This window comes from Amblyomma mixtum, chromosome 3, assembly GCF_055824585.1.
Source record: "Amblyomma mixtum isolate Tamu chromosome 3, ASM5582458v1, whole genome shotgun sequence".
NCBI lineage: Eukaryota > Metazoa > Arthropoda > Arachnida > Ixodida > Ixodidae > Amblyomma > Amblyomma mixtum.
In genome coordinates this window covers 388,623,452-388,635,667 of record NC_143014.1, presented here as the reverse complement: position 1 = coordinate 388,635,667, position 12,216 = coordinate 388,623,452, and the positions used below count along the sequence as shown (strand labels likewise).

The 12,216-nt window shown below is 49.3% G+C and overlaps 1 protein-coding gene across 1 annotated transcript; it reads left to right on the top strand.

The window, feature by feature from the left end:
* Positions 1–7,660: 7,660 nt before the first annotated feature.
* On the top strand, positions 7,661–11,618 carry LOC149357133 (uncharacterized). The gene is made up of 2 exons (XM_089576516.1): positions 7,661–7,714; positions 9,030–11,618. Exons 1-2 carry the CDS (start codon positions 7,661–7,663, stop codon positions 11,616–11,618), a joined length of 2,643 nt encoding a protein of 880 aa, XP_089432642.1.
* The last annotated feature ends 598 nt before the right edge of the window (positions 11,619–12,216 follow it).

The following is a 12,216-nucleotide window of genomic DNA, read 5'->3' as shown; positions in this document are numbered from 1 at the left end:
CGCGGCGGGAGCGGACATAGTGCGTCGACGGGTTAACTATTTCCGTTAGATTTTCGAATACTTGTGTCATTTTATGACACTCACACGAATGAATGTTCGAAAAAAAAAACATGTACTGTTGCTGTCACCAAGATTAAAAGCGCAAAAAGCCGTTATAAAGTGCGCGTAAGTGGTCAAGAGGCTGTTCTGTCATTACGGGATTGTGTCAGAGCGAATTATCTTCTTGACGCCGCGAGATATGTGGTTAACGCTTTCCAATAGATAATTTCGTTTAGTTGAGTGGTCATCCTAGTCGCATTGATAGGGAGTGAATATCTGGCGGCCCTGAAAAAAAAAACGTGAAATATATATTGCTTAAATCCTGCGGAACTTTCTTCTTTCGTTTCGCACGTGTTTGGTTGCCGCCTTATCGTCTAGCGGTGTTTAGTATCGGTGTCATGAACTCACATCTCGAGGAACAACCCTTCTGTTGAACCCGTGTCTTTCGGGTCAGCGGCCCGGAAGGCGCGGCCGGGATCGAACCCGCGTCTTTCGGGCTGCTGACCCGAAAGGCGTGGGTTCGATCCTGGCCCGCGGGGGCCGAATTTCGATGGTGGCGAAATTCTGGAGGCCCGTGTACTGTGCGATGTCAGTGCACGTTAAAGACCCCAGGTGGTCGAAATTTCTGGAGCCCTTCACTACGGCGTCCCTCATAGCCTGAGTCGCTTTGGGACGTTAAACCCCAATAAACCAACAAACCACCAACCTGGCCACGATGATGAAAATGTGGTGTGGATTGTCGGGATTTCACCTTTGCATTTCATCTTCTAGCAAGAATTGCTTAAAGTGGGTCAATTCCTACAGCTGTTGCTGATGAACTGGAAACATGTGATTTTAGTCACTGTGCCTTCCGTATATACCTCTAAATAAGTTGCTTTAGAGGAAAGGAAATTTTCTTCTAGGTGGACACCCCAACTGCGCCGTGAGGGAAGGGAGGAAGGTGGGAGTGAAAGATTTGGATTGGGGGAGTTCAACGCTCCAAAGCGGCTCAGGCTATGAGGGACGCCGGAGAGAAGGGCTCCAGAAATTACGTCCACCTGCCGTTCTTTAAAGTGCACTGACATCACACATTACACGGCCACTATATTAGCATCGTATAACTGCTTAGGCTTCTGTGTGTTTTCTAACTTTTCTTCGAATCGCCACATTAGCTGATGACTAGTAATGCTAACTGTTCTCTAGCTTACTTGGAACAAAATTTCTTGTCTCTATATTCCTTTACCTACAACGTTACAAGTCACAAGTAGGCTTCTAAACCTGAGAATGCGGCCTCAGAACGGCACCCTGGTCTTGATTTTCTAGTTAGCTACGAACATAATAAGAATCGGTCTGCTCGTTACATTCTCAACTGCTGTCATCGTACCACCAGCACCCCTAATATGAAAACTAATTTGTACCTTCCTCTATTATAGTTACGCAATCAAATTCTGCGGCTATGTTTTCTCCGTAAAATATACTGCCAGAAAAAAATTTACGATATTTTGTTTCAGCGGCCCATTAACACATCGCGCCACTTGCGCCGCTGTGAAAAAGTTGCACTTTTTTAATGATACACGAATGCTTGTTATCGCTCATTCCGCCCTCGTTCAATTCACGACTGGAACCGCTACCATTACGCGCTAGTTTCAGTCGCATATATTAATTCGTTTACAAGTGCTCTATCAGCTGATTATAGTGTTGCGAATATGCCATATTCCACACTATATATTATTTTTGTTTGAAACCACTGTATTTACGTGTGCGTTTTCTCTTTTTCCTCTGATGTAATGCCTTGAGATAAAACCTCAAGTCCGCGAAGCATACGTGTAAAATGCTAGACTTCGCGCATGACTAGTATCAGCGGCGGATAACATGCTCGCTACATTTCTGACATCCGCCATTTAATTGGATGTTGGCAGAAGCGGCTCAGTGGTCAACATGCCGGACCCGAAAGCAGGCCGATTACTGCGGCACGTGTGCAAGGCGCGTGCCGCTGCGATATTAAGTGTGGTGCGTGTGTGTGGCGCGCGCGCGTGTGGCGCGCGTTGTTCGTGCGCGTTGTTCGTGCGCGGTTTTTTTTGCGCGGTTTTCAACCCGGCGTGCTTCCTCCGCGTATGGACCCACTAGAACTTTCTTGGACACTTGTTATTTTTGTACACTTACGTTCCTTGTGAGTGTGTGTGCATAGGGCGACATCAGTTGCCGCAATGTATCTTTGTTTTTGTAGAGGGACAAATGTCCCGTTTTGATCGAGAGTCCAAATAAACTTCTCTTATGTGTGACATTACCTCACCCTCCCTACCTAGAATGAAGCAAGCTCATTTCATTCTGGTTAGGGAGGGTGAGGTAATGGCACACGTGCCTTGAATGGATGATTGCTGTTTCTTTGTTTTCTCTAGTTTTACGCTTGTGAGTTGCAAATGTGTATCTGGGTTTGACAAGACGCCATTGCGCATGTTTGTGTAAATGTATAAGTTGGCTGCCTACGTGTGAATATAATTCAGTTGTAAGTTCAGCGCCGTCAGTCTGTTTCACCTTGTCCTCCGTCCGTGTTCTTAAGCGCTGGTTTTTTACGATGGATCACCACCAACTCGCCCAATCCTCAGTTCTTCTGCAAACAGGAGCAGGGACAACGGAGAAGCTTGTTTCAAAGAGCACCGCATGCGGACTGTTTGTGAAAGAGGGCGATTCTCAATAAAACACGAGGAACAGTTTTTGTGGCAAAGGCGCATCCCAGTCGGAAGATTTAACCAAGATTGACGTAGTTTACAAGAGAAAAAAGAAACGGATAACACACGCGATCAAATGCCTTTGCCAGGTCGATTTTCGCCTGTGTAATTGTTTGTGAGCCCCACTGCAATACTTGAACACGGTACGCACTGCATTTAATTAAGCCACATGTTTGGAGAGGTTCATTCAATGTAGGCATTGAAAGCTGTAGCCTATTTGAGAGAGCTCAAGCGAAAATCTTATAAATAAGGTCAGAAAATTCAGAGGTACTTTGGCTCTCCAAAGTGCTGGAAGGCGAAAGGCTTTCCTGGCGCACTGTTTGGCGTTGACTGCAAGACTATTTGCGGTGTACTAGTGCTTTATTTGACTACGCACTTTGACCACACATTACAATTACACACTTTGATTGCTTCTCTAGCACGACTCTCTCTCTGCTTCGATGTGTTCGGTTGTATCCATGGTTCTGTTCGCAGTAATGAGGTATGTAACGTGGTCAGTCCGGACCCCTTACGCCCCCTGTCGGAGCGGACGACAACTAATTTATTAGTTGTCGCGCGCTCCAAAAGGGGGCGTCAGACATCCGTGGGTGACCTCATTACTTCGAATCTGCGCACTCTGACGTCATAACCATTTCGACCAACCGAAAAGCGTGACACCTCTGCTGACAACCTTCTGTCGACAACGATGAGGCATTAAAGGCTTTCGCCTTAAAACGTGAGAGCCTCGTAGCCATGTGCCTGTCGCAGTTTTTCCTTCTCGTCAGTGTCTGGTATTAAGAGAATTCGACTTCTCTCAAATGAATGCAGCAAAAATGAACATCAATGGTGGTGTAAAAAATTTCATATTTTATTAACAAATATCACTTTTTATTCTTTCGCCTTCTCGTTCTGTTGTCTGTGATGAATTCTAATGGCGCAAGGTCATCTGCGGCTGAAGAGCGTCATGGCACAAAGTGACTTTGTTTACCCAAGTTGGTGTCACAGACATATTTCCCGAACATTTCACCCCAGCCGCCGCTGGATGGCTCGTCGAGAGTGTATGTGATGTGCGCGGTGCGTGGGAGCGCTCTCACATCCGTACAAATAATCTGTCGAGAAGCTTCAAGTACTGGCCAGCATGTAGCCGACTGCCGTGAATACTATATCCACCTGATACAATCGCTTAAGCAAGCTTTGTCGAATTCTATCGGCTCATGTTCAAGACATACACACCGGTCGGGTGCTTCCAGATTGAAATTAAAATGTATGTCGGGAAAAGTGGACCATAACTAGCAGACTGAAGCAAATGATAACTGTTCGGCTTTCTGAAGTAATCACAAAAGACGCAAGTTAGTTCCGTAGAAGATCTAAAATCGACGCCTACCGCCACATCCAGCATCGCAGTCTGCCTACTGCTTTGAAAAGAATGACCACCAGGGGCTACGCGTCCACCTAGACTTAATCGCGAGCTTCAGGCCGAAGTAACGTTGATGCGATTCTCTTGATGAAACCACCAGGCTGGAATGGAATCGATTTCAGAGAATTGTTCTTCGTTCGGAAAACTTGTTGTTGGTAATATTTAAAAAAAAGTGCCGCCTCAGAGTGGCATGAAATAAACAAAACACTAGCGACTTTTTTGCTTGCGCGAAAATCGAGCACTGAAGGAAGGTGTTCATTGCGTATAAAAGAAGAGTTTATTCTGATGTGAAGTAGCGGCGCCGAAGTTGTATTATCGTCGCACCCCCAAGCTGGCTACACCGAAGGCACTCGATTTGGTTGACATGCCGCATCTACCATCGACTACGATGGGTGAGAAGTGATAGCGTAGATGATTTCGCTCATCTTCTCGACTCACAAGAAACCTTACACAAAGTAACTTTAATCTACCATCGAATTATAACGTGTACAGCGAAAGATTGGTGCAGTTTTCAGCAGCCAAGCTTTGGAATGCTTTACCCCCAGAAATAAAACAGTCTCATGACACAAATAGAGAATTGCCAACATACTTTATGAGCCTTATTTGACATATGTGACAGTTGTCTTCGGTTTGTCTGTTGTACCATGTTGTTCGTGAAAGATTTTTTTCATTCTGCTGTAAAATGCACATTATTTTATTTTTTCTTTGTTTTATGATGTATTTGGGTCTTTCGCCGTGATTTTTTGCTTTTCATTTTTCACGAGTGCTGTGTCATTGGCTTCATATATTTTGTTTCTGAACCCCACACTAGCCTCTGGCTATGGGTTCAGTCAGAGTTTTGGTAATTTGTATGGCTAAAGTACAAATAAAATGAATGAATGAATGAATGAATGAATGAATGAATGAATGAATTTCTCTAATGGAGGGTGGTAAGGGGCTTAGATCCTACCGCGCGTCAATTGCCGTAAGTAAGCACAGGTTCTTCAGTGCCAAGTGCAACACGTGGAGATCGGTCAGCGATCTTCGCTCCTCAACTACCTGCTCCTCATCCTGGTCGGGTGCCGGCCCAAAGCCACCGAAGATAAACACTCTTTCAACCATCACTGAGCAGCCATGGTAGGACCTGGGAGACGGTGGTGAGCCACATGTCTTCACTTCGGTCCAGCACGACGTCACGGGGTCGGACTTCTGCACATCGATTTATTTATCTATTCACAATACCTTACAGGGCCCAGAAGGCCATTGAGTAAGGGGGCAAAGAACGACAAATGTGCAAAAGAAACTAATTAATACAACTTGAGATACAAGAGATTAAGTAAAAAGAAACTAATGTACAAAGCAAAATTTGAAGGCGAAATTATACATAGGATACAAGGTACTTATTAGTTTCATGAATGCCGGACATACGGCCAAAACAAAACGTAATGGCAACGGAGGAACAAAAGTACACTACGACAAAGAAAATCAAAGATAGGAGATAAAGCGATGTCATGTGAGATATCTACGTAGCTGATCCTGGAATGGTTGATGGTTGCCGATGGATGCGATATTGTCAGGAAGATCATTCCAAAGAGCGATGGCACGTGGAAGTGCAGATGAATTAAAAGCCAGGGTTCTACCGTGAATGCGTTTCATGCTCTTCTGGTTATGTAGGTCTTCAGTAGGTCTTCAGCACATCGCTGTACCCTCCGAAAATGTACAGCTCTTCGTTGAACACGAAGGCTGAATGTCCTCGCCGACACACAGGGGGAACGCCTTGAACCTCTGGGCGCACGCAAGAAGAGGTGGTCGTTTCAAAATAGTATAGGATGAGGGACGGGTCTGCTAGGCTGCCTCCAAACGCATACATGCGTGTCCCGATGGCAGACGCAGGTTGGCAGGCACGTCGATCCGGAGCTTCTCCGCTGGTGGGGACACGATGCCACTCCAGGGTATCCAAGCCAAGGACCCTCATATATGGCGATGGATCCCAGTCACAGAAGATATACTTGCGGTGACCCACTACACAAGCTTTGCTGCCGTACATCGATGATGGCACCTCACCGGACACCTCCAGACGGCTGCATGTCATTGTGTTTGGGTAGAAGCGATAAAGAGCACTTGGAAATGGCCAGGTGGGCGGGCCGCCCCACAGATACGCGCAGTGGCCGTGCGCTACAACTGTGTGGCGGGAAATGTTAATAGCCCCGCCGTCGGGAACCTGCGTCTGCACCATATCCCACCGGCGCGACGCGGGGTCGAAGATGAAGACGTGGAGCAAGTTCCATGCCGCGTTGTAACTGTTGAACGAGTAGACCTTGCCGTTGATGCGTACAGCCCTGTGGGTGACATGCTCTGGAACACCGTTTAGCCGCACTGTCTACATCCTGCAGAGAGACCTGCTTCTATAAGAAACAAGGGCCGGTCATTCCACCGATGGTGGCGGCATCACGCGGCTTTTTTCTGAAGCAGCGATATAGTGATCGGTATTCGCGGCGTGTGTGGACTTATAGTCGGATACAATTTAAGTCTGCAGAGAAGCTCCGCCCACATTCAGCCTCGGCGTATAAAATTCCTCCACGATGAAAAAGTAGTCCGCTGCTTAAACGATTCTTGTTACCTAAACAAGAAGCTTATCACAAGAAAAAAATTATGAGCTCTATAATTTTGATACATGGATTGTTGGATATAGTCAAACATTAAAAAATTGATTTCGTTTACTGTTGCGATTGGCCAGAAGAGTAATACAAGACGCCGTGGACCGCGGCCCAGTGTTAGCAACTCCTGTTTTTTTATTTTATGATACTCAACGAATGAATGTTCAAAATCGAACATGTACTGTTGCTGTAACCAAGATTAAAAGCGCTATAAGCGGCGCATAAGTGGCCAATAGGGCTCTTCTGAATTACGGGTTTGTTTTCAGAGCGAATTACCTTCTTGACGCCGCGAGATACGTTTATAACGCTTTCCAATCGAGTATTTCGGTTAGTTGATCGGCCATGCCAGTCACATTGATAGGGACTGAATATCTTGTAGCCTTAAATAGAAACGTGAAATATATATTGCCTAAAACCTGAGGTACGTTTTTTCTTTCGTTTCGTGCGTGTTTGTCGCCGTCTTATCGTCTAACTGGTGTTTGGTATAGGTGTCATGCAGCGGTTGTCTATTCACATTGCGAGCAACAATCAATTTGTTCAACCCCTCCGTGATGGTGAAAATGTGGCGTGAATCGTTGGCACTTCACATTTTCATTTCCTGTTGTGGTAAAAAATTCCTGAGCGGGTGAATACCTGCAGTTGTTTCTGGTGAAATCGAAGGCCGCTAGGGGGCCGTGTAGTAAAGACGCACCCCACATCGGCTCCGCACAAGTCTGCATCACGGCTTTCCCGCTGCGATCAACCCAGCACAGGCAACGGACGCAGCTCGACGCCTTCCCGGTCATCGTCTAGAACCAGATAGAATGGCAGCAACAACTCCTCGCGTGTCACCTGGGCAGACCGCGTTTCTGGCAAAGCCATCCGTCAATCCCCACCACACCATGTCCTCCCAGGCAGATCCGAGAGACCAGGAACTCAAGGCCTTGCATGACGAGGTAAGCTGCCTTTCCTCCCTCCTAATTACCCCCGCCGCCTCCATGCCCCCTCAACCCGCACCCCCTGTCATTATCCCGACCACATCATCTACAGACACTTCGAGCACCCCTCCTGCAAAGAAGCAGCGCACCTCAGACGCCACACCCCCTTCCGTTCCCCCAGAAATAGACGGTAAATTAGCAGCACTCGAGTCCAAATTTGACCACAAACTAAAAGAGCTAGACGCCCGCCTCGAGGCCAGATTCAATCACCTTGCCGCCACCCTCACCGAAAAACTAGAGCAGCTTATGGACACTATGCTTACCAAGATGATAGAGCTCTTGGAACATAACCTTACCCATCGCTTCACCAAACTTCAACCCCCCCACTCCCCACATGCTACCTCCGCAAGCACAAACCACCTTTCCTGAGCCACACATACCAATTGACACCCGTCTTACTACCCTCCTCAATCCCCCCACTCTCCAATATGGCGGGGGGGAGCACTAATCATGTCCCAATTTTAACTTGGAACTGCCTCGGCTTCCGGGCCAAGCGTGCATCTCTGCAACTTCTCCTTCCCACCATCACACCAATGCCGCACATACTTCTTCTCCAGGAGACTGCACACCGGGCAACCCTCCGAAGCTACACATCTACACACTCAGATACCACTAACACACCCAGGGCGTCCACACTCATACACTGCAGCCTCACCTACTAAACTCATCACATCACGTCTGAGACGCCCTGCGTGATCACAAAACTTATACATCACACACATTCACTTCCTTCTATATTTATATCAAACATATACCACCCTCCGTCCCTGCCGATGGCCCCGCTAGAATCACTTCTGCGAAAGCTACACCATCTAGCAGGGAAACATCCCCTACTCATCGGTGGGGACTTCAACAGTCAGCATACTGACTGAGGATACACAACCGCTACACATCGAGGTCCACTGTGCACAACACGTTTCAGACGCCTACGCGGATCGGCAACAGTGTCAGCATGGACACCGGTCCGGACCTGACGCTGAGCCGCTGCATCCGCGGCGTTACCTGGAACAGAACACAACATACACTAGGTAGCGATCATTATATTATACAAATCACTGTCCCGTACAAACCACCCCGTCACGCAAATACAACACACAAACTCATCAACTGGGATGTCTTTCGCGCTGCAAGCTCCGCCCTCCCAGACACTCCCATCGCAGACATCGACGCATGGGTGCAGTCACTCAAGCATGACGTTCACCACAACACGCGAAACATTGAAACTACAACCGAAACCCCTACCCTCGACACACGCCTAGCCCACCTCTGGGAGGCTTATCACAGCATCCTGGAGCGCTCTAAAGGCAACAAACACAACAGAACGCTTAAAAAGCGGCTGGTCGCGCTGCAGACACAAATCCAACAGCACTCTGAGGAGCTCTGCCGGTTCAACTGGGGACAGATATGTGACGGCATCGCCGGAAACCTGTCCAGCAAACGCGCATGGCAACTCCTCCGACACCTCATTGATCCCACACGCACCAAATCAGCAACACAGCACCACGTGACACGACTCACACATGAACACATTGACGATCCCGACACCCTCCTAGACACACTTCAAACCATGTACACCTCTCCAGGCGCCCCCACACCTCTGCCCTACTACACAGGCCAGGCAAATCCCACACTCGACTCCGACATCACGGAGACGGAAGTCATAGCGGCCCTCCTGACTCTCCGCGCCAACTCTGCACCTGGGGCAGACCAAATCACAAACTCCATGCTCCGTAATCTGGATGACCAGTCGATCGCCCACATTACGAAATACTTCAACCAGTGGTGGAAGGAGGGTAAGCTTCCGCAGTCCTGGCGCCACGCGAAGTTAATATTCATACCAAAACCCAACAAACCACTTACACTACAGAACCTTCGCCAGATTTCGCTAACCTCATGCCTAGGGAAGCTCCTCGAGCATGTTGTGTTAGCGAGACTCACAAGTCACATGGCGGATAACAATCTTTACCCGCATAGCATCGTGGGATTTCGCCCCCATCTATCCGCACAGAACGCCATGCTGCAACCCACACACGACATTTTCGACCCGCTTCTTCCAGGTCACACCAAGGCAGTCTTAGCTTTGGATCTCTCCAACTCTTTTGATCGCATTGAACATCAGGCGATTTTGACTGCTCTATCCCCATTGAATGTGGGTGTGCGCACGTACGCCTACATTCAAGCATTCCTCACTGACCGCACGGCTGAGATACATTTCAGCCCTCTGTCTTTCCGCTCCTACACGCTTCAGAGTATCGGCACCCCTCAAGGGTCCGTCCTTTCCTCCTTTTTGTTTAACATTACCCTCATCCCCCTCGCCCGAAAATTGGCAACTATTACCCACCTTAAGCACACTCTTTATGCCGACAATATCACCCCGTGGACCACCCACGGCAGTGACGGCGGCATAGAGAACACCTTACAGGAAGCAGCCACCCTCACCCAAAATTATGCACGAACCATCGGACTGTCTTGCTCCCCAGAGAAGTCCGAACTGCTCCTCATCCGGCCTAAGAACCGTCGCTCTCCCCGCTCCCCCATTGCCATTGAACTGAATGGTGATCCGGTACCTGAGGTTGACACCCTCCGTGTATTGGGCCTGCACAGCCAGAGCGATGGCAAAAACACCACCACCCTCAAGAAACTTAAACAGGTTATAGGCGCGGTATCGCACCTCATCCGCAGGGTTTCGGGACATCATAGAGGCTTGAAAGAGCGCGACCTATGTCGGCTCATTCATGCCTTTGTCATCAGCCTTCAACTATCCAATGATCAGATAAACGCTTTGGATGCCTTGATTCGCAAGAGATTCAAGGTAGCCCTTCATCTTCCCCTCGACACACCCGCAGACAGATTACTAGGCCTGGGCCTCCACAACACGATCGCGGAACTGATGGAAGCCCACCGACAGGCCCAATACATCAGGTTCACACAAACATCTACATGCCGGTATATCCTGGATTCCCTCGGAATCAGAATACCGGCCAACGACCCAACCCTCCTCACTATCCCACGGCCCCTTCACTGGGAGCTCCTCATCAGGCCTCTCCGGAGGAATATGCACCCGTCCCACCATGAGCAGCGCCGGAGAGCCCGTGCGAAGGCAATCCATCGAACGTACGGCTCCGAGCCCGACGCCGTATGGGTGGACGCTGCCTGCACGGGTGATGAAGCGCCAGCAGCTGTGATGGACTCCTCTTCATCCACCCTCCTCACACTACCTCTCCCTCCAGACACATCCCCAGAGGCTGCAGAGGAAGCCGCCATCGCACTCGCTATCACTCGCACGGAAGCCAGGTATATTTTTAGTGACTTTAGTGACTTTAGTGACAAGCTGGACTCACCCGATGCACCCCCTCCCCGCCAAGTGGAGTTGATATGGGTGCCTGCGCACTCCGGGAATCCCGGAAACGAGGCTACCAACCTTTTAGCCCGAGGTTCTTTAAACCGGGCTCAGGTGGCCTCGGATCGGGGATTCGAGAAGGAGCGCATGCACTCATTCAGCGAGCTGACGCAGACATACAGAGCCTCACGCCAGCTATACCCCCCGCCCCACCCCTCCCTAGATAACAAACACGCAACACTCTGGCGCAGACTACAGATACACACACTCCCCTCACCCCTTACCTTAGCCCCCTATCATCCCTCCTTCCCCACTCCAGCACGCGCCATATGCCCAGAACCCTTCGCTTCTTCCCTCCACACCCTTTCCCTCTGCCCGGCGGCCCCTCCCCCGCGGGACCTAGAGAACTTCAAGACCTGGGAGGACTGGGAGACCCTGCTGCGCTCGGAGGACCCGGCCGTGCAGACTATCGCCACCAACCGGGCTGCCAGTGTTATGGACCTTAGGAACATAAACACTTGAGTGCAGTGGTATAGTGCCTAGAATATTCTAGGCACTATAGCAGTGGGGTCGTGCGGGGACCCTGGGGCGTGCCCCGAATTCCTGTTGTAATAAAGTTTCTTTCTCTCTCTGGTGAAATAGAAACTTGTAATTTGGTCACTTTGCCTTCTATATGCACCTCTAAATACGTGGTTTTGAGGAAAGGAAGTGACGCTGTATCTGTCTCACATATCTCGGTGGAAGCCCCAACCGCACCGTGAAGGAAGGGAGGAAGGTGGGAGTGAAAGGCGTAAGAGAGTAGGAGGGGCCGTTGTGGATTAATTTCGACCACCCTGGGACCTTTAACTAGCATTTACACCGCACAGCACACGGGCGCTCTTTGTGTTTTGCCTTCATCGAAGCGCAGGCCGCCGCGACTGGGTTCAAACCCGGTTACCCCTGCTGTACTGTTACTGACTGGACTGACCGTCTGGTGAAGGCCATCAAGGCGAACAGCAAAAGCATTAAAAATACCCCTAAGGGACCGCAGATTGATCCGCATCTTGCTCATCTATGGGAGGCCCGAGAGGGACTTCTCAAGCGCTGGCGTCACCAGTGACCCAATCGTAAATTGAGACTC